This window comes from Phyllostomus discolor, chromosome 8, assembly GCF_004126475.2.
Source record: "Phyllostomus discolor isolate MPI-MPIP mPhyDis1 chromosome 8, mPhyDis1.pri.v3, whole genome shotgun sequence".
NCBI lineage: Eukaryota > Metazoa > Chordata > Mammalia > Chiroptera > Phyllostomidae > Phyllostomus > Phyllostomus discolor.
This window is the reverse complement of record NC_040910.2, coordinates 40,165,183-40,191,427: the sequence shown is the minus strand read 5'-3', so window position 1 is coordinate 40,191,427 and position 26,245 is coordinate 40,165,183. Positions and strand designations below refer to the sequence as shown.

The window sequence follows — 26,245 nt, the reverse complement described above, 5'->3', positions numbered from 1 at the left end:
CACCCAGAGGGCCCTTCAGGGGACAAGCCCAAGGCCAGGAAGGACACGTGAAGCCTCAGGGCTCTGTCCTCACCATGGGACCTCCCCCGCAGCCCTGGCAGCTCCCAGCCGGGGGCCACACTGTCAGACCTCAGCAAGCCGCCTGCCTGCTGGAGCTCAAACCAGCCTCCAAATGGAGCAGGGATGTCACATGGAAAGGGCTTAGGATCAAGGAAAGAAAAAAAAAGAGAGAGCCCTAGCCGGGTGGCTCAGTTGGTTGGAGCATCATCCTGTACACCCAAATGTTGTGGGTTCAATCCCCGGTCAAGGGCACATACCTAGGTTGCAGGTTCGATCCCAGGTCAGGGCTTGTACAGGAGGCAAATTATTGATGTTTCTCTTTCACATCAGTTTCTCTCTCTCCTCCCCCACCTCTATCTCTAAAATCAATAAATAGATCCTTGGGTGAGGATTTAATAAAAAGGTTTAGGGTCTCAGCAGTCCTTCTGAGCAGGTATGGCCTCCTACCCCCTCAGGTTTGGGACAATGGCGGGCCAGAATTCAGGGGCCTCTCCCACAGCAGGCCAGCCCAGGCCCCTTCGAGGACTATTTTTAGTTTGGTGAGGACTGTCACAGCTAAGACCACCCCTGCCACTGGACTTTATCAGCCTGCTGGTTCTCTGAGTCCCCCATAGCCCTCCATGGTACCAAAGTTCACCTGGGGGTGCAGCAAGAGCACCTGGTTTTTCGGAATCTTAAGCTCAACCTCTGCTGCATGTTGCCCACAGGAGGGGGACGTGGACTCATGACTGCTACCTGGTTCAGGGACATGGACACCCCCCACCCTCTACCCCCTGCCCAGCCCGGGCGGTGCTGGTCTCGGTACCCATGGTACTAGGTCACTCTGCCAACTCTACGGACCCTCCCGTGCAGAGCCCGAGGCAGGGTGTGCCCGATGGGATGTGAGGCCCGGCTGAACTGTGCCAGGGGGTGTCCTGTATGGCAGGATGTGTCTCCAAGTGAAACTTGCAGTCCCCTCATAGAAGCCTAGCCCCTCTGTTCCCTGCGGCACACAGTTGGCTTTGCTGTCCTGTCTTAAAGCCAATGGAGAGCTGTCAGGCCACTCCTGAAACTGGCACTCCATGACCAGCAACTGCCCACAGCAGCTACTGCTCACACTCCTGGGTGCTCCTGTCTCCTCGAGGCCCTGGGAGGTATTGGGGTGGGACCCCTCTGGCTGCATGCTCTGCCTGGGAGCAGTACAGCACCATGGTGGGACCAGCCCCCTGGGTCCTGGCACTGCCCTGCTGCCCCCATCTCCCAAGTTGTGAGAAAGGACAGTGGCATACTGAGCCACAGGTAGGTGAGAGACCTGTGAGATGGCCACTGCCAGGTCGGGCAGAAGGAGCCCCTGCTGTCCCAGCAAACCAGGACTGACACGGCAACCTTCCTGCCTCCCAACCCATGGTCAGGGCAGGGCACAGCAGGTAAGCGGTGGAGGGAGGCTGGGGGCCACTCGCCCAGGCAGCAGGTCTTCCCAGACCACCCCGGCAGCAGGTGAGGACAGCGGGTGCAGAGTGGGGACAGCCGCAGCCAGCAGAGAAGCAACCTCCTGAGGCCTAGCGACCCATCTGCCAGCCCGGGGCCCCTCCCATCCCCGGAGGCCTCCTTGGCCCCCCGACCCCAGCACTGTGACACTGTTCAGTGTGTGAGTGACGGCAAACACAAACCTATTGCTCACACCTGACACGATCCTCAGCACTTACCACTTTCAGGGACATTAAGCTGGTATTAAGGAATCTGGAAGCACTTTTAAAATCTTCTATTCATTCCCCGACATGTGTTTCTGTCACCCCTGACTGCGAATACTTATGCAATGTGTTCAGACCCGTCTTCCCACCAAGGGCTCAGGAGACAGCTCCCAGGATGCTCCTGACCACAGCAAGGGCTCTCTCGTGGTGGTAGCTACAACCAGCACCCCAAAGGGACTGCGTCCTTCTAGAGGAAGACCCCCCACAACCTGCTCCTCCTTCTTGGGAAAGGGCTCTGTCATGGGACAGGATGGGGTATCCGGAGATGGGGAGCACTGCCAGCCTGAGCAGGGATGCAATCCTGGAAACAACTGCATCCTTCCTGGGGTCCACGTGCTCCTGGAAGCTGATGGAAGCCACAGCCCTGGAGGACGGCGCTGAGGCCCCACCACATGACACCGTACATGACACTGTGACTGTCACTGGAATGCAGACCCTGAAGCCCTCTGGGAAAAGCCCTATCCCAGATGAGGCTGTTGAAGGGGAATGGGTAGTGAGTACAGACGCCAGACAACTGGTGAGGAGCGCATGTGTCCTCCACGTCCCTTCCGAATGTCTACATGGTTTACTCTCAAGTGACAAGGAACATCCTGCTCAGGCAGCGAGCGCCCCTGTGAGGCCCTCGGTCCAGGGCCCCATCTTGGAGAGCTCATCGTTAACCATGACAACCCAAGCTCGACCACCCAACTGCCTTACAGAACATGTGCATTTGGTCATACTTTTTATTCCCTGGAGCACACACAATGTCAGAGAAGGGCCTGAAAGACCATAGTGCATGAGCACCCATGTGCCTGCTCAGCTCCGCCTCCAACTCTGGGAGTCCGGGGAGTAACCTGCTGCTCCTCTCTCTGGTTTTAGAGTGTTTACTCTCAGTTATGGGCTGAATTGTGCCCCCACACCCCAAATTCCTATGCCAAAGCCCTATCCCTAGTGCCTCAGAATGTGGCCTTATTTAGAATCACTGCAGATGTCACAGATTCAAGTAAGGTCATCAGGGCAGCCCCTAATCCAATGGGACTGGTGTCCTGATCAAAGAGAGACATTTGGGTAGAAAAGCTGGCGTAGGGAAAATGCCCACAAGAATGCACAGAGGGCACCTGCAAGCCAAGGACAGAGGTCTCAGCTTGATCGTGCTTTCAGCCTCCAGACCAGCGAGGCGAGACGGCTTCAGAGCCCCCATACCCTCCCTCTGGGGCGCTTTATGAGGCAGCCCAAGGAGACTCAAACACACCCTCCACAACCTGCCACCTGGCTTGAGGAGTCTTGACTGTACGTGAATGGGACATTGAAAGTACATGCCCTGGGAGCACAGAACGGTGGCCTTTACTTCTCCCACCTGCCAAGGAGAGTGTCCTCACTCTTGTCCTGTGAACTGGACAGGGGGCTTGTCCTGTGCGGTGGGGCTCCAGACTTGCCCTGCCCACCGCACTTCTTCCAGCTCTCTCTGTCCATCAACATTTAGACCAACACCCCCGCACCCTGTGGGACCCGGAAAGGAGCTGGAGAGCCCCAGCTAATATGGGGGAACTGCACCTTCACGTGGGGTGTTCTCCCAATGCCACACGGCTCCACTTATTTAGCAATTCTTCCTGCTTTTCAAAAACATCTCTAATTTTCTCCATAAAGGTCTTTAACTTTTTGTCAGCTTTGTTCCAAGGTGCTTACTCTCCGGAGGCTTTTACCGTAAGCAGCACCCTGACAGTGACGCCACCTGCCGACAGCTGGCCTATAGGGGTGAGCCCTGGCTTCTGTGCACGGGGCTCACACGGCACCTCCACTGGATGAATCACTCGAGGGCTCAGTCCCTGGACTCTTTCCTATGTAGGGGGTCACACAATATATGCCCCGATATTGCTGGCACATGCCTCCTCTCCAACCAGGTGACTTCTCTATCTTGCCTTCTGGGCCTCCTGGGTGCACCGAGCAGACAGTGGCATGGCGCCCCACTAGGCAGGCGTGTGCTGGGCCATCTGGGAATGTGCCAGCACACAATTCACCCAGAAACTCTCCTGTCTCCCCGCTTGTGAGTGCCTGAGGACCTCCCTCAGGCACACTCACCCTGCCAGCCAGGGGACAGTCACTCCCTAATTGGGAACCTCAGTATCAGCCTGTGGGTACATTGGGGTGCATGTGCCTGCCTCGGGCTGTGACCCATGGACAGACCCCTCGATGCTGCATCCTGATGAATGTGCAACACTGACACAGGCAGGGCCATGCTGGCTCACATGTTCCAAGTTATGGCCATGAAGAGGGAAACTGAGGGTCCGAGCAGAACCCCCGTTGAGCTCTGGCCTATGACAAGGTACCACAGCTAGGTGACCTGCCACCCCTGTCCCCACTGTTGCCCAGCGCCCGGAAAGGGCCAGAGAGAAGACCCCGAGGCTATCCTGGGGAGCACCGGCTATGTGCAAACGTGGGAGCAGCTGAAGCTGCAAATTAGAAAACTGAAACCAGCCATCGGAAACACTGTAAAACACGGGAGTGAGAACCTTTAAAGCACTCACATATTAACACCCCATGGCTGAAAGCGCCCTGCGCTATGTGAAGGGCGTGTTCCTGGGACACCCCACCATGACCCCGGTGCAGGCTCGCCAACGTCTGGCCACAAACAGCGGGCCGTCCTCCTGCATGACGAGGCAGGTCACACCTCGGCCGTGGCTGAATGTCTGTGTCCCCCAGATGCATATACTGAAACCTATCCCCCAATGTGAAGGCCTCAGGAGGTGGGGCCTGTGGGCGGTAATCAGGTCATCGGGGTGGGGCCCTCATTAACTGGATCAATGCCCTGATAACAGAAGCCACAGAGCTAGCTGGCTCCTCCACATGTGGCCACAGCAAGGAGGCAGCCATGTGCAACCTGGAGGAGGGCCCTCACAGAGCCCGGCCATGCTGGCACCCCGACCTCACGCCCCCCCACCCTGACCCTGTCTCCAGAAACACAAGAAACAAATGTCTGTTGTTTTTAAGCTGCCCAGCCTGTGCTGTTCTGTGGTAACAGCCCAAACAGACTGAGACGGCCTTCAGTTTCTGTGAGAAGAGGGACTTGTCACGGCACCCTCTAGAATGTACCTTTCTATGAAACGCCTCACCCAGCCAGGAGAGCTCATGAATTGGATTCTTAAGGAGCAGAGACTCTGGCCACGGTGAACACTGGCTCTTTACGCCAGCTGGGGGTCAGGAAGGAGTGGGCGTGGGCTACAACTAACCTTCGGTGCCCTCTGTCTCTCGGCCGTGCAGCAGCTGGGGATCCTCCTCCTCGTCCTCGGGGTCCACCTCCTGTGCACCCTCCTCCTTCACGCTACCACCGGTCTCCTCTGGGAGGGCCGCCCCGGCCACCCCCTCCCCTGGCAACTTGGGATCTTCCGGCTTGGGCTTCTTGGGCTGACTACGTTTCCGGTGAGACCTGGAGAGGGAGAGTCATCAGACAGGAGGCGAACGAAACAGCAGAGGGGGGAAGCCCTGGGTCTGTGCTCATCCGAACGGAACCCCCACAACCAGAATTGGGGGACAGAGGGCCCGCAGGACGTGGCTCTGTGGGGCAGGGGAGGTGGAGGGAGAGAGGCCTGGGCAGGGAGGGCAACAGGGATGGTGGGGGTCGTGTCAAGCGGGTGCTGATGACGGCGAGAGATGGGATGGCTGGACAAACCGGGGCTCCAGGAGCCCCCAGGTGAAGGGTGGGAGGGCAGGGAGTGTGAACACAATGGAACGGCAGCTGGTGGAAAACGCCCAGACGACAAATGAAACAAAAGGTGCACTTACGACAGCCCCGGCTTTTTGCTCTGCTCTTTCTTCCTCTCTAGATTTGGTTTCCTCTCCTCCTCAGTCTTTTTCCAGTGTCTGCTTTCTTTCAGACTAATTTGTCTAGAATGTAAATGTCAGGGAGTTTTTCTCTAGGACTGGTGTAAACTCCCCAAGACGCCTCATCTAAGGCCCTCCACTTGGGCACCTGCTTCCATCGGGCTCCCCCCACTCTGTGTGCCTCTCCACACTCAGGAGCTCCCCGCCAGGGAACTGCCTGCTCCCATGCCCCTCGTCACCCTGTCACTGGCCTCCAGAGTGCAGCCCATGCCAGGCGGGTGTCACAACTCCACGTCTAGCCTAGGCTCAGGGTGTGACACTCCTTCAGATGGTGGGGACAAACCTCATTCTCCAGTGAGAAGTCAAGCTGAGACTTAGCTAATGGCTTCTTAATGAAAACAAGGGAGAACTGGGGTTAAAGAGGAAGGAAAGGAAGCAAGAAGGGTTGGGCCTGCAGATCAGTGGCCAAGGCACTCCTGCAGAGGCTCTGGGAAGCAGAGTCCCGGGCAGAGCCTTCCAGGAAGGAGATAGAGCAGCTTTTAGACTGGCAGCAGGTGTGTGGTGCCCCGGGACCTCAGGCAGGGCACTCACGCCCTCCAGGGAATGGGGGGGGGCGCCCTCCCACATGGCTGCGGGCTCCGGGCCTCATAACCAGCCCCACTAACTACCCTTTGTCTTTCCCAGTCAGCAGCCTGAGAATGTTGGTGTTTCCCAGAAAGATGCTGGCTGTGGCTTCCCTCCATCTATGAGTTCTCCATGTGGCCCAGGGGGGTCAGACTGGGACCTGGAGACCCTGTGGGTGTCCCTGTGGCAGCCACACCTTCAAGGACCAACATTTACCGAGAAGCAGGGCTGTCTGAGTAGGGCAAGGTGGGGGCCCAGGGAGGCTCTGAGGGGCCTGCAGCAGCAGGGCCTGAGAACTTCCTTGCTGCCTCCCCAGCCTGGCCCTGCTCTCCATGCTGGCTTCTGGGGCACCCCTTGCTCACTGTCCCCTAACACTAATCTCTGCTGGCTGTGCTCGTGGCTCAGCTGCCTAACTTGAGGGCCCTGGCCCTGCTGCTTCACCTCCTGAGCCCAGTGGGCATGTGACAAAACCTGCTTGATGTTTGCGGCATGAACCACCCCATGACCAAAGGCGAAAAGCAGGGTGCATTCGGCGGCGGGGGGGCAGTGGAAGGATCGAGCAACATGGGCAGAGGCATGGCATCACACACAGCATGGCGTGCAAGGGTCACTGCGAAGGAGGCGGTGGGGGGTGGGGGGAGGTAGGAGGAGACACGGGAGCCAGAGATGCTCTCCACCACAGCAGAGCCACCAGTGAATCCACATGGTAAGTTTGGGAGATGGCTCCCATAGAGACAGGCAGAAAGCCCCAGGCCCTGTGAGATGCAGCTGGCTTTTGTCACCAGCTGTCACCTGAGGAGGGGTTTCTCTCCAAGTCTGGGATCACTGTGGGCCGCAGGGCTGTAGGGCTGGGCGCCCAGAGCAAATCGCCACGCTGACCCCAGGCAACGCCCAGTATAGGGATGTCCTCTTACTGCCGACTCACCTGGCCTCGGTCTCCTGTGGCTGCCCAATCCGTTGGTACGCTCTCTCACCCTCCCCTCATCTGACCCCAGGACCAGCCCTGGAAACCACTTCTGGCCTGTCTACCTGCTCCCAGGGCTGACCTGGGTGTCTTTACTGGGGCCCTATCTGTCCCAGAGAGCCCAGGCCTTCCTGTCCCTGTATACTTCACTGGGCTCAGAGCTCTGAGGGACCCCAACCCCAGTGCCACACCCCCAGTACCATTTGGTCTCCCCAGTGCAGAGACCCCCAAATGGGTAGAACTAGGTGGACAGACTTAGGCAGAGGGCCATGTTCTCCCACAGGGTGAAAGCAAGTTGAAGGCCCACATGCAAAGACAGACCCATTCTGTGAGTACATAAATTGGGAGGCCAATGCAAGAAGAATCTGTGGCCACAGGTAAAAGGGAGAGGTATCCACCAGGCACATCCTAACCTTTTTCTGGCCAGAATCACATCCCCTGGCTGCTCCCCACGCACCACACCTTCCTCTCTTCTAGCTGTTTCTTCTCTTGGTTACTTCCATATGTGTCCCCAACACTGCTTCCTTTTTTGTTTGCTTGGGTTTTTTTTGGTCTGGCTTCCTTTGAGAGTTACCAAGCTGCAGGCACTTAGAGTGTGGCCACGCTTCCTGCTCCCACACCCACCAGCTTCTCTGCCCAAATCTGCCACCATCTTCAGCTGCAGTGAAATTCCATGTTTACATTTTTCTGACACTGTAAATATTTTTCATCCACGGTGCTTGCATTGCATTCTTCACTCTTCCTGGAGTTAGTAACTAACCCTCTCTTAGGCACTTAGCTTTCCTGGTTATCTCCAAGCTCTGATGTGGTCTACGCAAGGCATCCCACACTCCTTGGTGGCATCCTTATCTGGAGCGCGCTTTGCAGTCTCCTTGGTTGCATTTGGTTTCCCTGATCCTGTGTCTTTCCTGGCTGATGCCCTTGTTTATTAGCGAGAGCACACCCTCCAGTAGCTTCTTCAGGAAGGAGGGGAGACCTGGGATTCTGCTTGTCTGAAAATATCCTTATTCCTCTTGCACATTCAGTTGATAATCTGACTTAGGTACATACTTTCGGGCTAAAAATTATTTCTCTTCCAATTTTTGCAGCATTATGACCACTAAGTCCAATGCCATTGGGATACCTTCTTATTTACGCTGACATATTTATTTATTCATTCCAGAAGCTCTAGAGACCACCTGTTTAATCCAAGGGTGGTCATGGACCAAGGTGCGCATAATTTTCCTCCCCTGTGCAAAGCTTTAATCCGACAATGGGGTTCCCCGGAAATGTTCTTTATGCTTTTCCTGAAACTCCCAGTAGAGGCTTGAGTGTCTCAATTGAGCCTCTGACCTGTTTTCCAGGTTGACCTTGCATCCTGCCCTCTAGGAGGTTTCCAAAATATCTCCCAACCCATCTCTTAGTTTCCTTTGCTCTCATTTTAAATGTTGAAAAGCCATCTCTTTCCTAAATGTTTCCCTTTATACCAATAGATGCTTCTATCATTAACGCACAGCCACCCCCTTCTGGGGAGAGTGTATGAGTCTTCCTCTGCTCACTGCCTCACCTCTCTCTGGGGAGTGCTTTCCTTTCTGTCTGAGACACTCGCTGAGAGGTCTCTCGGAGGTTTAGGAGCCCTGGCTGAGTTGTGGAGGGGATTCAGAAAGTCGGTGGCTGTGTGTGTGTGTGTGAGCAGGGCTTGCTGAAGGGGATGCAGAGGACAGGAGCCTTGTCACTTCACGGGGGACCCCCAATATCAGAATCTATAGCTTTGCCCTGCTGAGCCACTCTGTGACCCAGAGAGGACCCTAAGAGTCACTGGACTTGGGCGTGGGGACACAGGGGGCTGGCAGCCAGGCTTCTACAACCTCACCCTCAAGAAGGCCCCTCCCGGCCACCCGGAACTGGCTAGGTTTGAACTCACAAGGCAGCAGGGCCACTGTTCTCTGCTGAGAGGTGGGGTGGGATGGGGGGTGCCCTGAGCCCAGCAACTCCTTACACAGCTGCCTTCAGCCCCCCTGTCCTGGGAGGTGCCCACATCTCAGAACCCTGTGCTTTTCCAAAATCACTCAGCAAAAACTAGCCACACCCTGTCTGCCAACCCTGGGCTGAGTTTTCTCTGTCCTGCCAAGTCAGGTATCACTTGTCTGTCCTTTCCTTCTTTTCCACGTCTCTTGCTGCCACTCAGCTGTCATGGTCCCCTTTCCCATTCTTTGTCACTCATTTGTAGTCATTTTAGTGGCATTTCAGGGGAGGAGGGAGATAAATGCATTTGTTAGGCTTAATTGGGCATCACTCAGTTAAGTTTATACAAACCAAAAATTGGAACTGAGTCCAAACACCTGTACTAATATTTCCAGGACAGAAGCAGCTATCCTTGGGCCCTGAAGGCAGGAGGGGCAGAGTGGGCCCCTGCGCTTGCAGTGGGGTCAGACTGGCTCTGGGCCTGGTTACCAAGGGGCCCAGAGCACACAGTCCCCCTATACCCTAAGGTGGGCTGTCAACTCTCACAGGACCGCTTTTACCCAGGACTTCCGACTCCATGGGGGGAATCCAAGGCTGCTGTGCCCACACAGCCCCTAGGTCAGGGTGCAGGGGGCTGTGAGCTGTGTACCCCAGGGACCTTTTCTCATTCACCCAGTCCCAGGACATGTGCTCCCCTTCCTCCCAGTACTTCCTGCTCCTACCGACAAGTAGGCATGTGGCGTTTGGAGGCTTCTGCCTTGGAAAAATTGCAGAGGGTGTTCTGGGGAAGAACAGTTTGGGAAACATTCAGTAAGTCTCTGGGGAAACAAGCTCCTTCAGGGCCTGGCAAGCCCCAGGGGTCACAGGGCCCATCCCTGAGTGGTCAGAAGCTGTTTCCATGGGGAAGATCTCAGGAGCACGGCAGGGCCAGGGTGGCCCTGGTGAGAGGAGGGAGGAGGCACAGTGGTGTCCAGTGCCAGGTCAGGAGGCATCGAAGGGGGAGCTGGAGCTGCTCCAGCCTCCTCGTTTCTGTGGTGATTGGAGGATGGTGGTGAGAGGTGGTGCAGGTGGGCGTGCAGGGCCGGGGGGTTCTTGGCCACACTCAGCTGATGGCCTCCCCCATGGGTCACAGCCAGTGGAGCCAGACGGGGCTGGGGTGGGACAGGGACCAGTAGGCAAGGGAGTGTGTCTCCTCTGTCCTCCTCTCCGAACTAGCATGGTGGTATCTGCTCACATGGTCTGCAAGTGTATGTGCAGCAGGCTGAATGCACACAGGCTGCCACATGTGCTCAGTGGACTGTGTTCAGGATGTTCTCATCAGAAGTAACAAGGAGGCAAGAGGAAAAACAGTCTGCAAATAGAGAAGGGCTGTAGAAAGGAAGGGGAGGGGGACAGCCTGGCAGAGACCTGGCCTGGGCGAGCCCCTAGACTGTGCCAACAAGGCAGGGATCCTGCCTGCTGGTGAGGGCTGAAGAGGCCACACAACAAGGAGCACCTTTGGCCCTATTTGTCATGGAGGAGATCAGTTATCCGACAAGATTTAAGCATGGAAGATAAATCCACGGAAGGGCGACGAGAATCAACAAGACCATTCTTCCCAGAGGGGCCAACACCTGGCCTCTGCTCCAGATGACATGTGGGGCACAGTGTGGGAGCTGTTAGGAAGGCTGGACCCTCAGTGTGGGGATGGGGTGGGACCTGGCTGAGATGGTCTGAGCAGGACCAGGGATAAGCTGCAGGACCAAAGGACAAGGTGAGACTGAAGGGGGACAGGCAAAGGGGTGGGGGTGGGGGCAGCAGATGGGCATAGAGCCCACCACAATGCCACACCCTCTGTCTAGGGCAGGGTTCCCATCCAGGGACACTAGGTAATGCCAGGAACATCTGTGGTCATTAGGGCAGGGGGAGCTCCTGGCATTGACTAGGAGAGGGCATGGATGCTGCTCAGCACCCCACAGTGCCCAGACGAGCCCCCGTGGAGAATGACCAGCCTGCGTGTCCACAGTGCAGGGGGGCAGGGGACAGTCATGGGTGGGGAGAGACCCTGGTCTAGAATCCACATTCACCCTCACCCCTATCTAGCCCAAGCTACCCTTCCCTCAAACAAACTCTCTGAGGCTCAGAGGGGCATCCCTGTCAGTAGCGGCCAGGCACAGCTGGGCAGGGGCAGGAAGGCCATGTACTGCGGGCACGAGCCAGGAGGGAGAGGCACAAGCAAATCTGAGTCACTGACTCAGGTGCAGGGGCCCAGTCAGTACCCCAACCAGCCCTTTCAGAAAGGCTTAGAAAGGAAAGGGGACCATCTTATTTTACATACTGGAGGCTTCAAAGAAAATTATATCCTTGGGAACATGGCTTAATTTGTTCTTCAGTCCCACTGTCGGAATATTACAGCTCCCCAGGTGGGAGGCAAAAGAGGCTGAGGTGAGAGAGGAGCGCCCCAGAAAGGAACAGAGCGTGACAAGCAGGCCAGGAGCCCACTGAGGACCCCTGGGCTCGGGGAGCAGCAGGGGGCAGCAGGCGGGAAGGGGGCCTGCGAGGAAACTTCTTCTGCACACAGAAGGGGCCCCTGGCCCTCTAATCCCATCCATTTCTGGACTGTGTACCTATTTATTGGCAATCTGCTCTGTTGACAATTAGACTGAGCCACAATCAATTAGCCAGTATGCAAATGCTGCATTCGGCTCTGTTCAGCAAGCTCGCCCTGCACAGAGGGTTCAGGAAAAGCAACAAGAAGTTGCTATTCGTGAGAACACACAGGAGAGTGGGAATCAAAAGGACAGACAACAAAAGAAATCAGAAAAGAGAGACTCACCTTCGGTGGGCTGTCAGGAACAGATGTGAAAGTAACCTGGGCTGATGGCACATTCTCAGTGAGAGAGGCCAAAGGATGAGGAAAGTGTGTGTGAAGCTAGGACTGCCCAAGACTCTGGATTCACAGACAAACATATTGAAAACTAGAACAGCCCAATCAGGGAAGAAGGTTCTGGACCAGGCATGACCACTTAGCCAGAATGATTTTTCCCAGAAAGGGTTCCAAGGGTGTTTCTGCAGAGTGTAGGAGTGCAACCAATTGGACACAGCCAAAGGAAGAAATTGGCCGGGCCCGCCCCCCCCCCCGCCGCCCCCGCAATGGCCAGACCCTGGGGCCAGCGGTCCATCATCAGAGGGGACAAAAGAAGCCCACCTGAGGCCCAGATCCACTGCTGTCCATTTTGGTGTGGCCCACCAGCTAAGAAAGTTGTTTCTGTTTTTAAATAGTTCAAAAATAAAAAGAATAATACTTTGTGACATGTGAAAATGATATAAAATGTCAATTTCAGTGTCCACAAAGTTTTATTGGGGCATACCACTGTGCATTGTTTACGGAATGTCAGTTTCCTCTTCCTCCCAGACCTGCCACCCATGTCCCTGTGGCCAGGGCATTGATGCCAAGAGGGTGCGCCCACCTCACCCTCTCCTTCCCCGCTGGATACCAGGCACAAGGTTGGACAGCCACCACCACACTGTCTTACGAGGCAGGAGCAAGGAAGGAGGGGGTCCCTGAAATAGAATGGGGTTGGCAAAGGATAATCCTAGGGGATCAGGTTTCTCAGGACCGCCATGACTGAATCTGAGCAGCACGTTATTGGAAACTCCTAAATGAGCAACCAAAAGACAAAATGGCAGAAGCCAGCGGCCCACACAGACCAAGCACTGGCCCCCCTGTGCCCCATGGCTCAAGCACGGTACCTGCCACCGCTCGGAGCCAAGGAGGGGCCTGGCAGTCCCGACATGAAGACATAGGGCTCTTTGACCTAGGGTCATGGCAGGAGAGGAAGAGGGATCGTATATGGCATCCCAGAGAGGAGACCAGATGGCTGGAGGGCCAAAGGGCCAGCCTCCCAGGAGCTGGTGGACAAGGAGCAAGAGGGAAACTGAGTCTAACAACATAGGCACCCCGCCTGCTGCAAGGCCCACCAACTACGCATGTAAGAAATTCAGGGCCTGACAAACACACTCTGACTCAGAAGCAGCAAGACATGGAAGAGGAGGAGGAAGAGAAAGGAAAAGAGGGAGAGAAGAAGGGGACAGCCTACAGCCATCTGCCAGCAGGGAGTGGCAGGGGTGGGGTTCACTTATGATCACCAGTGGGGCCAGGCGCAGGGCAGCTCCTTGGCAACTCACCTTCGGAGGAGCTTGGCTTTGAGTGAGGCCCGGGAGGTGCTCCAGGTGTTGAGCTCAGGGCTGCTCAGGGCCGTGGGCCTGGTGTGGTCGAGCACCGTGAGGTCCTTGCCTTGCTTCCACAGCTCGTAACGCTCTGGCTGCAGGATGCGCACGAACACGTCCATGGAGATCTTGACCATGTCCTTCCGGCATGTGCACTGAGGAAGGCAGGAGAGATACTCTGAGCCCGAGGGCAAGCCCCACACCAAAGCTTCTATCATGAGGCAGGAAATGGCATCTGCCAGTCCCTTACCTTACCGGGAAGGTAAGGCTGCTGAATGTCCTTTCCCTAGCTGTACTCCCCAAATGGGAGCCTCTGGTCCACCACCTGGCACATGGTGCCAAGGAACGAGTGCCAGGCAGCCCAGAGTACACGCTGCCCTGAGCAGGAGGGCTTCTGTGTCCAGAAGCTTCAAGCAAGGGCAAACACATGTGGTGAGGACATGCTCAAACAGGGTCGCCCTTCTGCTCTGAACGCCACCCCCTCCAACAAACTGCATGTTCTCAGAGCTCCTCCCTCCATGGGACAACGTCAAGGTGGCCCCCAAGACTGGGCATGTGCAGGAGGCACCACGCCACAGGTATCTGAGGGACACCTGACACTTGGGGGAGTTGTGGGCCAAAGAAGTCAGCCAAGAATTCCAGAATCAGCCTTCAATCAGCAGGAGGAACCCAGGTGGCCCTGGCTTCCCGCTTACTAGTTAACAAGGTCAAGATCAGACCAGAAAAAGCACCCTACTGTGAGAGGGAGGGCAACACAGAGGGGACTTCTAGTCTAGGGCAGGGCCGACAACCTCCATGAAGGGCCGAGCGATAATCACTGAAGCTGTGTGGGCCACACGGTCCCTTGTCACAACCTCTCAATGGTGCACTGTAGCTGGGAATCATCATAGATACTACATGAACTAATGGGCATGGCTGAGCACCAATAAAACTTTATATACAAAAAGAGGTGGGGGTCAAATTTGGCATAGACTGTGGTTTGCTGGCTTCTGGCCTAGTTCCAGAGGATAGAGCAACCCCTGGAATCAGGGGCAGATTTCTGGAAAAAGGGACTCCACAGGCTGTGTAGAAGCTTGGGAAGGGGGTACAGAGGATGAGGAAACCGCAGGGGTGGCCTTGACCCTGGGGTGCTGCACTTGCCTCCCTCTAAAGTAGGCACAGCCCTTCCTCCTTCTGGGGACTCACATACCTGGGGATATGCCTGTCCTAGAACTGTGGCAAGAGGCCTCAGTGTAGCTGCCTTTGGGCACACCTGCACTGCAGCCCCCAAAAGCTGAGAACTCTGGTGGCCACACTATCTGCCTCCCTGTCAAATAAAAGGGCTCAAGAGAAACCCATTTCCAGCCGCGTCTACAACTCGTTTCCATTTTAAATGCACATCTTTCCCTCCTTGTATAGCCTTCTCACTGTCACTTTCTAAATGGAAATGAAGGAAAGAGAAAGGAAAACACTTAATTAAATGAGACAATTATGTTCCTTGCCCTAACAAGCCCTTCAAACTTCCCTCAATTTTCTCTAGAGACAGTGAAGTATTTATGACCCCAAACCCGAGTCTTCTGGGGGTGGGGGTATGGGAGAGGCTGTAAAAAATGTCTTGGAAAATTTCCTGCAGACCCAGCACCCCCCACCCTCCCCACCCCCAGGCAGAATCTGTGGGCTTAAGACTTGGGAACAGCAGTGACACAACCACGCCGAGAGGGAGGGAATATTTATGGCCAAGAGATTCCTAGCAAGCTCAATTTATTTAATGAAACGCTGTACAACACAGAAAGGCTGGCAGTGTAATTCGGCTGCAGAGTGGCGAGACCACAGATGGTGCCCGTGTTTCGGAATCCTGGCCGGGCTGTGATCTCCCCTGAGTCACCATCAACAGCAGCTTAAGGGATTTATATCAGCAGCTCTGCAACTGTTTTTCTTTAAGTAACTGAAGAAAGCACCCGCCTGCACTTGCAGAGGGGGTACGTGGATGCAAGCCAGAAAGCCAACTGCCCCGATGGCCATGAAGCCACTGGGAGAGCCACCCTGGAGGCCCTCTGCAGGTTCTGGGTGGGGGGGGTTTCTCACAGGTTGGGAGCAGAGATTTGGGGAGCACAGGCACCTGGTGAGGAAATAGTAGGAAGAAGGCAGGGTACTGTGGGTCTCAAGCGAGGGAAGTGATAGCTTCCTGGACTTAGGACTTAGTGACAGTCACTTCTGTGGGCTGAGCAGCAGAACTCAGGGGTGCAGACCCATCACTCTGTTTCGTCCCAACAGTTTGGGTAAGAAAGTTGCTAAGACAACTTCTTTTTTGTTTAAATGTTATTTATTTATTTATTTATTTATTTTTAAGAATTTATTTTTAGAGAGGGGGGAGGGAAAGAGAAAGAGAAGGAAAGGAACATCGATGTGAGAATCATTGATCAGTTGCCTCTCATATGCTCCCCAACCAGGGACTGAATCCTCAACCCAGGCATGTGCCATGACCAGGAATCGGCCCAGTGAACTTTCGCTTTTTGGAATGACACCCAACCAATTAAGCCACACCAGTCAGAACAAGGCAACTTCTTAATAGGAACTCTCAGGGGCTGACATGGCAGACCCTGCAACAGATCCCCACACCTGGCCATCCTTTGTTTGGGGGCCACATGCATAGGGGAACATTACATGCAGCTATCTCACTTCGGGCCCAGGAGCATGCACAGAGCCTCCACCCTGCAGAGGCCATCGTGGAAAGGGGCTGGGAGTGGGTGGGAGGTCAGAGGCTGGTGGCGGGTGGGGTCCTCACGGCAGCCTCAGAGCAGCGCCCAGGGAGGCAACGGCGTCTGGGAGCAAAATGCACAATCATTTTTCCTGGATCGTCCCCGCTTCAGCCCCTGTCAGGCTCCCAAACCTTTGGGACAGGCCATTTCATAAGGATCTGCTGGGACTAAAACTGACAGCTTCTGCTGCTCTCATTCTAGCTCCTGGACTTGGCAGTCCCCCATCAGCACTGTGACAGAGACAGAGTGCACCTCCGAGGGGGTTTGGCCATGTCATTAGTTTCTGATGGAGAAATCGAGCACCAATGGGGGCGGAGGTCTGAGGGGCCCCCTTGCACGCCCCACGGTCCTCTGTACCATCATGAAGGCACAAAGCACTCAGCTACCAGACCTATGAGAGTCAGGGGCTCCTGCTCAGAGAGCCACTAAGTAATGAGAACTCCAAGCAGCCAGTCCTGCTCAAATCAGCCAGGGCCTAGTGGCTGGTGGTTCCATTAGTGCTGAGTGAGGCATCTGAGGTCAGATGAAGGAGTAAAGGCAAGAGGCAGGGACGTGGGGGAGGAGGGGGATGCAGTGTTCATGGCCTGGGTCCCACTGATGTTCTATTTCCAAAGATGGTCTGCATTGAAATAAGCTGCATTATCAGAGGGTCCCCTCCCCAGGCTGGCCTGCCTGCCTGCCGGCCTGCCTTAGGGTGGGCCTCCAGTCCACATAGTGGGCCTGCCCACTGAGGACTCAGTCCCCACCTATTCACCCCCAACCCAAGATCCTGGGCCTGGCGCCTGTGGCCCCTCCCTGTTCACCAGTGATGCCAGTGGAGTGAAGAGGCACAATTTGGGCAAGGACTGGGTGGGCACCCCTCTCAGCACCCCCAACGCTGGTGAGCAGAAACTAGCTCTCCGAAGATGCCTAACATCAAGAGAGGCTGACAGCCCGAGAAGCATGCCTCAAACAGCCCTTGACAGCGCCACCGTTCCAGGAACTAGCGGCCTGCATCAGTTTAATTAATCAGTGGAATGCGTTCAGTGACACTCCCCGCACACAGGAGGAACAAGTGCTGTTTCGAGTGACATCAGAGAGAAGGTACAGCTCCACCCTCTGCACGCCCCCCCAGAGGAGGAGGGAGGGACAGGAAGGCTTGACCACTGTCACCCCATGCAGCCCCCAGCAAGGCCAGGCTGTTGAAGCCAGCAGCCACCAGCTGCCAACCAGACAGAGAAGGAGGCACAGCCCTGATAGGCCTTGAACAAGATGCACATGGTTCCTTTCAGCAAGCGTGTCCGACCTTCCCTCCTGGGGATCTTGCCCAAGGAAGTCAGAAATCCAGACAAAGCCGTTCTCTGTTCATTACTGAGAAAAACACACAGTCACTCACAGGCAAGAAAAACTCTAACCATGCTGTTCGACAATCGCGAACAGATTGGATAATGATAAATCCGCCCGCCGGTGCCAACTAAATAACAGCAATGTTCTTAGGACGGATCTGGTATCTGAAAAAATACAAAATGCAAAGTCAAGAATACAGTAAAGCCCCAATTAAGAGCAAAAATCCTTAGAAAAAGCCAAGGACATTCATTAAACACAAAACATGGTTCTTTCATTTGTGAAATCAAGAAAATTTTGTGCTACTTATTTTTCCAAACCTCTTTATGGACCAGGTATGTGATTTAAGTCAGCGGGCAAATTAAAGGACGTGGGCAAATCCGGCCTGTCACCAGTTTTGTAAATGAGGTTTTGGCACACTGCCCCAGCCACAGTCGCGCTGGCGCTGCCACAGCCGAGCTGGGCAACCACACGAAGGCTGTGTGGCCTGCAATCCCCCCAAATTCACTAACTGACCCTTTGTGGAAAATGTGCCCAACCTTGATTTAAGTCACAATGTGCACAGGGTAACTTGAGGTCTAAGGGCCTCGGCGACACGCTTCCCACATGCCCACTTTAGTGAGCCACGTGAGCAGCGACTGACATGTGCTAGGGGCTGAGTTGTGTCCCCCGAATTCCTGTGTTGGAGCCCTGAACCTCAATGTGACTGCATCTGGAGATGGGGGTATTAGGAGACAGTTCAGGTCGAATGTGGTCACAAGGGTGGGATCCTGATCCTACAGGACTGGTGTCCTTTTAAGAAAAGGAAGAAGGGACCTGAAATCTCTCCCAAGTCTCACATCCCCCAACACAGGAGGACACAGCGAGAAGTTGGCAGTCCGCACGCCAGGAAGAGCCCTCACCAGAAACCAGGGACACTGGCACTGGGATCTTGGACGTCTAAGGCCCAGACCCGTGAGAAATACATGCCTGCAGTTGAAGCTGCTTGGTCTCTGATACTTAGTTACAGAAGCCTGAACTGACCGAGATGGGTGTCCTGGTGGGAATTACTACTGTCCCGTTTTTTTTTTTTCCACAAAGCATGGCAGTTGCACAGGAATGCAACTCTCACCATGTGCCAGGAGCACCTAGAGCCCCGGCCCAGGTTCCACCTCTAGGTTACCTGCCCTCCTCCTCCCGCCACCTGCAACCTGAGCTGGCCACTCACAGTGAGGAACACCCCCAATGCCCAATGGGACATCGGCGGGCCTGGGCCAGCCGCACTTCACCCAGACCAGGGCCCAGACCCTGCCTCAGAGGGGACCCGGGGACCCAATGGGGCCTGCCCCGTGCTGTCTGGAGGCACAGTCCCCCTCCTAGCTGAGGCTCCAGCTCTTACCCCAAGCCACAGATCTCACTCATTCTGCTTGGGGCTCTGGGACCAGAGTTTTTGGGTGTTAATGAACTCAGGTACTCATAAATAAAGGAACACAAGACAGAGGTCATTTTGAAAAGACGTCTCAGGAATAAAGGCGTCAGGCCCCGGTCACCCAATTTACTGAGAAGTATTGTGCCAGCAAAAGGTGAAAAAAAGCCTTCTGGCTGGGGTCTTCTTGTTCTATTTTTTTTTTTTTTTTTGTGGTGGTGGTGGGTGTGTGGGTGCAGGTTCCTCTTCTCACTGAGTTAATCCCCATATGCCCCACCTATGAGCAGTAAGGAGCAGTAACATTCGTATGTCACTAAGGGAGACAGCTAAGATGAAGTCTGGTTACCGTCCTCCACAGCGGAGCATCGTTTCAAGCTCCCTGAGCCTGCAGAGCAGTCCAACTAAGGGCCAGCAGTGCTAAGGGCCTTTAATTTCTCAAGGTTTTAGATGTTTAAAAAGAAAGGCACTGATCTCCAATTAGATTCGCAATTGGGGCCATAAAAATCCAGAGCAAAACAGTTTCCGACTTTTAGCTCAAAATGAGTACCATCCTCCATGTCTGAACTATTATATGCTCTGAGCTAATAAGGCTGAATTGATGCAGTTTCACCACACAATGCTGGGCCCTGCCAGGTGTGCATGTGCCCAGGTCCAGGTCTGTGGGCAGAGAGGCAGAGGGAGAAAGGGGACAGGACAAGTGGGGAGGGGAGAGAGAGAGGGGGGAAGGGAGGCAGCAGGAAGGGAGAAGAGTGGTGACAGATGGGGCAGGCAGGGTTTGGCATGGCTGGAGCTTCACAGGGCTGAACCCTGGCCACCCCAGGGCCCAGGGCATTCCCCACACCACACAGGGTACCCCCCACACAGAGCCTCCTGTCATATAAGCACTGGTCTATGTGACCCCAGGGGCTCAAGCCTGTCACAGACTCATACAAAAGGCTGGGGGTCCTGAGAGCTCTGGCCAGAAGCTCCACAAGATGCACACTTGTCACTTCCAACTGACAAGAATTACAACCACCAAGTCTAGAGGCCCTGGGCCTAATTGAGCACCAAGCCAAGGGCAGGAGGCTGCTGCCCTGTGACTGGAGACTGACACATCAAACAGCCCTACACCTGTGCGAGGGTCTCCCAGGACCTGCTGCTGAGCGGGAGGAAAATGAGAAAATGGGGTAGGGTGGAGGTCTGCCACTGGTTATCAGAGCAAGGCACCGGGGAAAGTCATGCTTCTTTCCAAAGTGTGAAACACAGAAATTGAATGTAGTCTGGCTCAGAGCCGGTGGCCCGTGGGGCCCAGCAGCACTCAGCTGGAGCTGTCCCAGCTGTGGAGGGTGGAGGGCAGAGGGCAGGCTCAGAAGGCCCATGGCACCTGGGCTCCCCATGCTTAGGGCACATGGCAGGGCACCTCCCAGAGTGACCAGCCACCAGCATAAGACCCTGACATCCACTGCGGACTCCACTGCAGGACTATAACCAAGGACTGTCCGCCTGGACTCCACCTCTCCAGGCTTGAAAGCAAAACAAATTTACCCTTTTCATAGGAATGAATGTGAATGCCCAGTACAACTCGGAGGATCTTACTACTTGACATTTCTAAGCATGAGGCATGCACAGCACTTCACCACCACGCATGGGCTGCCACCCAACAAGCAGGTCTCAATCAGCAGGTGGGAGGCCCTTAATCCCCTGGCCCTACCTCCTACCCTGTTCCCCTCCCCCACACCCAATGTCCAACCCCACTCCCCTCCCCCATGCCCAACACCCAACCCCACTCCCCCATGCCCAATGCCCAACCCTGCTCCAAACCTTCCTCCTGCAGGGGTGCCCAGCTCCACACTTCCTACTCCCCTCTGGCCTCGACCCTTGGCAGCACTGAGGCACCAGGGCCCTGGTGGCTAGTTACCTCAGGAAATGTGGGAGTGTCATAGCAGGACTGACAGCAATCAAAAGAATGCCACATACTCCTCGTTGGGAGCTTTGAGTGGTCTGTCCTGGGCTCCTGGGACGCACAGGCAGCCCCTATAACAACTGATGAGCCTGGAATAAAGTGACAAGGCTGGGCTACCTTGGAGCCCTGGGGTCTTATCTGCCACATTTCCTCAATTTAAACAGCACTGAGCTTTAATCAGAGGCCACCTTTTTCTAAAAGGCTGACTAGACATTAGAGTTTGCTCATATAAAATAACAAAGTGAGAAAGTGCAGTAACAGGCCTAAAAAGAAAATTATTAAATGTATTCAGTGAAATCATTAATCCAAGAGCATCTGGCTACAGGGACTCTCTTACTTTCTGACTGAACAGCAGCACCAGCTCTGGCCCTAAGTCAGGAGCCAGGCAGGACATAAAGAGCTGCATGGGGCCCAAAGGGTCCAACAGCCTCTGAAAGTGCCCTCTGTGCATGGGGTGGGGCCCTCAGGAACAGTGAGCCCCACGGCAGCTGGGGTAGGGGTGGAGGGGGGCAGCAGTGGTGCTGGGAGGAGAGCAGGCCAGGCGTGGGCTTGCCTCCCAGCTGACAACTTGCTGTCACCTGCAGGGCCATACGTCCAAACCCAAAGGCCCCCTGCACTCTATCAGCACTTCCCGGCCCTGGCCACAGAGCTGCAGACCCTGTGACCATTCACTGCCCAGGACACCTCCACTTGGATGTCCTGCTGAGCTGCTTGAGAGGATGGGAAATGTCCTATATCTGTGCTGTTTGATATGGTCACCACTAGCCCAAGTGGCTCTTAACTAGAACTTGCGGTTGTAACTAAGGCCCAGAATGTTTAAGTTTACTTCATTTTAATTAATTTACAGTTAAATGGCTGCATGCGTAGTGAGTGACTTCAGACTTGCCAGTGTTGGAGAGCACCAGTGTTGGACAGCGCAGCCCGGCACTGGTCCTTCCTCCTCTCTGCTCACTAAGTGGCCCACTGTGTGCCGGATACTTACCTCCTACCACTTGCTTCCCCGCATCCCCTACCCCTTCTACTGCAGAGTCCCAGGGCACCGGCCCTGACACCAGGCCCAAACTGTCCCTCCTCCCCATCCTACCCCGCCTACGTCTGGGCAGTCTCACTCCCTTTCTCTCCTTCCCCTTAGGGACTCTGCTCTCTACCCCCCACCCCGCCCCCCACCGACCTTGTGCTCCCAGGGGTACAGGGCTGAAGAGTGCTCCCAAATTCATGGCTACCAGGGACCTCAGAATGGGACCTGATTTAAAAATAGGGTCTCTGCAGACTGGTTTAGGTGAGGCTCTACTGGACTAGCAGTGGGCTCTAAATGCAGTAGCTGATGTTCTTGTAAGAGAGACAGCTACACAGAGAGAGGGTCATGTAACAACAGAGGCAGAGATTAGAGAGATATGTCTACAAGCCAAGCAACACCAAGGACTTCCAGCCATGCCCAGAAGTGGGGAGAGGAAGGAGGCAGCCCCCCGTCCCCCGGAGTCCTTGGAGGGAGGACGGGAGAGGACAAACTGCTGCTGCCCAGCTCCCCAGTTCATGACATGTTGTGACAGGGGCCCAGGACATGAACACACTGGGCCCTACGGCAGCGCCAACTGGACCCTCCCCTCCTCGGCAGTACTTGCTGGCCTGCCTCTCGCTGCCCTGCCCCAGGGTCCCTTTTGCTCTGAGTGCTTTTTCTAGGGTCAGAAATCCTTCCAGCACCCTAGCCCCCATCCGTCTCCTCCTCTGTACCCCGTCAGTCTCATTCCACACCTTCCAGCTACTGAGCACAGACTTGCAGGATGATTGCTGAGTGCGTGTCAAACAATGAGGGTGACGGACATATGTCCCATGGCCGACTGGGGTGAAGGCTGGGGTGTATAACCTGGCTCTTCAGACCACAAAGCGTTAACCACGCAAAGATGGGGGTAGAAACCCAGCCAAGAAGGTGGCATCTGCTCTGCTCCGAGGGTTCACAGACGAGGCCCCCTGTTTCTGATGTGATTACCAGCCTCCAGCAGAGCTGCCACCACAAACCAGTTCATTAGGAAATCCACTGGAAGCTCTCAGAAGCGCTTCATAAACAAAACAATTAGGTACCAGCAGGGGCTCCCTTGGTCCTTGGCCCCAGGGCCTGCTTCCCACCACTCTACCGCCAGCCACCAGGACCCAACAGCCAGGGAGCAGGCAAGATCTTGAGAACCTTCAGACGGCAGGACACAGCACCCCTGAGGGGACCAGAGCCCCAACACCACCCTCTTTCTCTTTCTACATAAAGGAAGCCTCATCCGTGTGTCTCTGCTGGCCTTGCCAGGGCCTGCAGGCATGACCTCGGTCCTTCAAAACCTGTTCCCTTCCTCTTCCTGAGTCCTGTCCTGGCGGGCTGGCCACAGCTGGAGAGCCAAGAAGGTTCTTCTGCCTATCTGTGACTGCCTTCCCACCCTTTCTGCACAGATGACAATGACCATCACAATGAGAATAACAACAATAAGCCCAGGAAACTCTGATCCAGGCACTTCCAAGGTCTTCCTATAACACTAACAGCAGCTGCCTGCTCAGAGGACAGAGCCAAGCACCAGTGCCACACCACTCCTTGGCCGCTCTTCATCTCTGGGCTCCCACTTCTCCTGCTGAGACTCAGCCTTCCTCTCCTCCAGGTTCTATCACCACCAGCAAGAAGGGAGCCCATCCAGCCTGACCTCATAACAAACCTCATCCACCGCCACAGTATTTACTTAGGCTGAGAAACAAACTCTGTCCTCAGCAGGACAGCCCCTGAAAGATAGGTGGGGATGGAGGCAAGTGCAGGAGGCAGAACAGGGGGCCACATGCTCAATCTGCCAATGAAGCCCATCTACCCAGAGCACACCCTCACCTAGAAAATACCTTGATCCTCCCTTTGAGCCAGAGGCGGCCTCTGTTCCCCGGAGCTCACCAGCTAACAGCTCCAACAGAGGCCTGGGCAGCGAAGAGGAGGGTGCAGAAGGAAGAACTTACCCACTGAGGAACCTCACTAGTCCAAGAGGTCTCACCTAGTGACTCTGCACCCAGGGGACAGGGGGTGATATCTGGGACATCTGTGGTTGTCATGATTGCGGGTGCCACTGGCGTCAAGTGGGTGGGGGCCAGGGATGCTGCTCAACACCTCACACTGTCTAGGATGGCCCCCAAAGTGACCCAGTCCCAATGTCAGCCAAGGGGGAGAGACTGCCAGTTCTACCAGGAAAAGCAGCAAAGCCGTAATGATGAGGAGCAGCAGACCCACTGACATGAGCACACCACACACCAGCCAGCATCCTTCTCCCAGTGCTGTGTGGCCACATGCCTGGGGGTGAGGAGAGCATGGCTTTCTGAAGCCCTCCCTCCAAGCAAATGGGAAGTCTGAACACAGCTGCCTGTAACCCAGGGATAGTCCCAGACACAGGGATAGGCGTAGAGGAAGAGAGAGGGATCTGGGCCGATAGGAGGTGAAGACATCTCTCTGTCACCCACCACAAGAAAGCTGCAAAGTTCCAGGGAGGACAAGGAGCAGAGTGGAGGCCCATCAGAGCACCAAGCATCCAGCTCCCAAGGAACCACAGACAGGTGAGGCTGCTCTTCAGGACACACACACCACCAGGAATGGAATGAACAGAAGCCACGGGAGCACGCACGATGAGACAGAGGCTGCTATGTTCACGGAGGGGAGAGGGCTGCAATTACACTTGTGATTCTCTGCGACGTGTTCCTGCCTGAATGAACTCGAAGCCTGTCACAGTGGAGCTGTGCCAGGGGAGAAAGCATATGGAGGAGCAGGAACTGGGTGGGGGGTGGGGGGGGGTGGATGGACAGTGGCACTGAAAAGGAAGGATGGAGACCAGAGGCCTCCATCTTGGGCCCGCCTGGGCTGGGCCAGAGCAGCAGGCCTCTGTGGCCTCAGAGCCTCCAGACTGGGGAGAAGGTGCTTCACAGGGGAGCCCACCAAGCGATCAGCCCTGCCCATGCCAAGCCAGCGGGGGCTACGAAGGCATCCCCAAGACCCACCCTCCTGTGCATCCTCAGCAGGGGCAGCACTGCTTTCTCCCTTGTGTAGAGAGCACAGATGTACAAAGAGCCCATAAATAGACACACAGCAAGTCTATGGTGTTAAAACTAGGGGCAGTTAGGGGAAAATGGAGTAAAAGGATTTGGGTGAGGGAGTAGAAATAATGCAAAATAGGCTGAAAAACATGCCTTAGACCCACCCTCCTAGACCAAAGCCTTTGCCTAGAGCAACTCTGCCCCCAGGAGACACTAGGCAATTTCTGGGACACCTGTGGCTGTCACACTGGGGGTTCTCCTTGCATTGAGTGGGTGGGAACCAGGGATGCTGCTCAACCCCCCAGAGTGCCCATGATGCCTACCCCAGAAAACAACTGGACCCTGATGTCACAGTGCCACAGGGAAACTCTGCCTGAGACCCACTATTCCTCAGTGGATCCCACCTGCTGTCAATGGCCACTCCAGAACATGGAGTGTGTTTCCAAAATGAAACCGAGCAGGGAAGGGGATGCTGGCTCCAAGGCCAGCCTCCTAGGCTCCCCCACAGTCTCAGCCCTGGCCCTCCCTGCACCACTGTGGGTGTTAGAACACCCTGAGCTTCTGAGGGAACAGGCTCCAAGCAAACCACCAGGGACAGTGACAAGAATTTCTAGGGGAAGGAATGAGAGAAGACACAGGTTTCACACAGCAATTTACTGTGGACCCCGTTCCCCTGGCTACCCAACCCATAAATCAGAGGGTCAGGGAGGCGCAGAAGTGCAGGTGGGCAAGGCAGGCAACTTACATCCTGGAGGCTCAGGGCACAGGCCCGTTCCAGGCTCCTCTGTCCATCTCCAGCTCCACTCCCACCCTCACCTTCTGCCACCTGCCTCTGAGCTCCAGGTTAGCAGCCGGGAGCAGGCAGCATCATTTCCAAATAGAAGGCACACATTCTTGCAGGCAGCAGAAACAATTTGGTTCACATTTTACAAGTGATTAAGTTGATGCACCCCAGGCTGAGATTTTAGGAGAGGCTCCCACCCTGGATTCAGGAGTGGAGGGAGTGAGGGCCACCTCCAGACGTCCTCCCTGCTTGATGCCTCTTGTGGGGAGCTCATGTTTCCAGGGAAGCTGTGCACTCAGCAGGCAGCGCCCAGACAGCTGTCGGAAAGCCAGTTAAGTGCAGCCAGGCTCCTGGCCTTGCAAACTGGGTTTTAAATCCCTCTCACTCTGTTTAGTTCTGCAGGCAATTCTTTTAGCACAGCCAAGAGCCCATGAAGGAGGGGAGAGGTCTTGTCAGGCTTTGCCCAGAACCACCCACCTAGAAAGCAGCTAGGGCCACGCTAAGCTAATCCAATGAGGCATGCAGCTTTGTAGGACTAATTTGAGTTCAGTCCTAAAAGGGCTGGTATGTGCACATTTTATTTTCCCTGAGTGAGAATGAAGCAACCCTTTGATCTCCCTATTGGTAATCCCACTACAAAGGCCACCATCTGAGCACATGCCAGGAATTGTTCTCTGAATCAAGTG

General features: G+C 55.2%; 1 protein-coding gene across 2 annotated transcripts in view; it reads right to left on the bottom strand.

Annotated features, from left to right (window-relative positions):
• The window catches only part of KDM4B (lysine demethylase 4B), a 130,386-nt gene that overhangs the window by 18,834 nt on the left and 85,307 nt on the right, over window positions 1–26,245 (bottom strand). The window contains exons 10-12 of one of the 2 annotated variants that reach the window (XM_028519230.2): window positions 13,288–13,484; window positions 5,550–5,651; window positions 4,997–5,193 (exon numbers count right to left, since the gene is read on the bottom strand). In XM_028519230.2, coding sequence (XP_028375031.1) covers window positions 4,997–5,193; window positions 5,550–5,651; window positions 13,288–13,484 — 496 coding nt within the window. The remainder of the gene's footprint in view (window positions 1–4,996; window positions 5,194–5,549; window positions 5,652–13,287; window positions 13,485–26,245) is intronic. The other variant, XM_028519232.2, reaches the window with a different exon arrangement.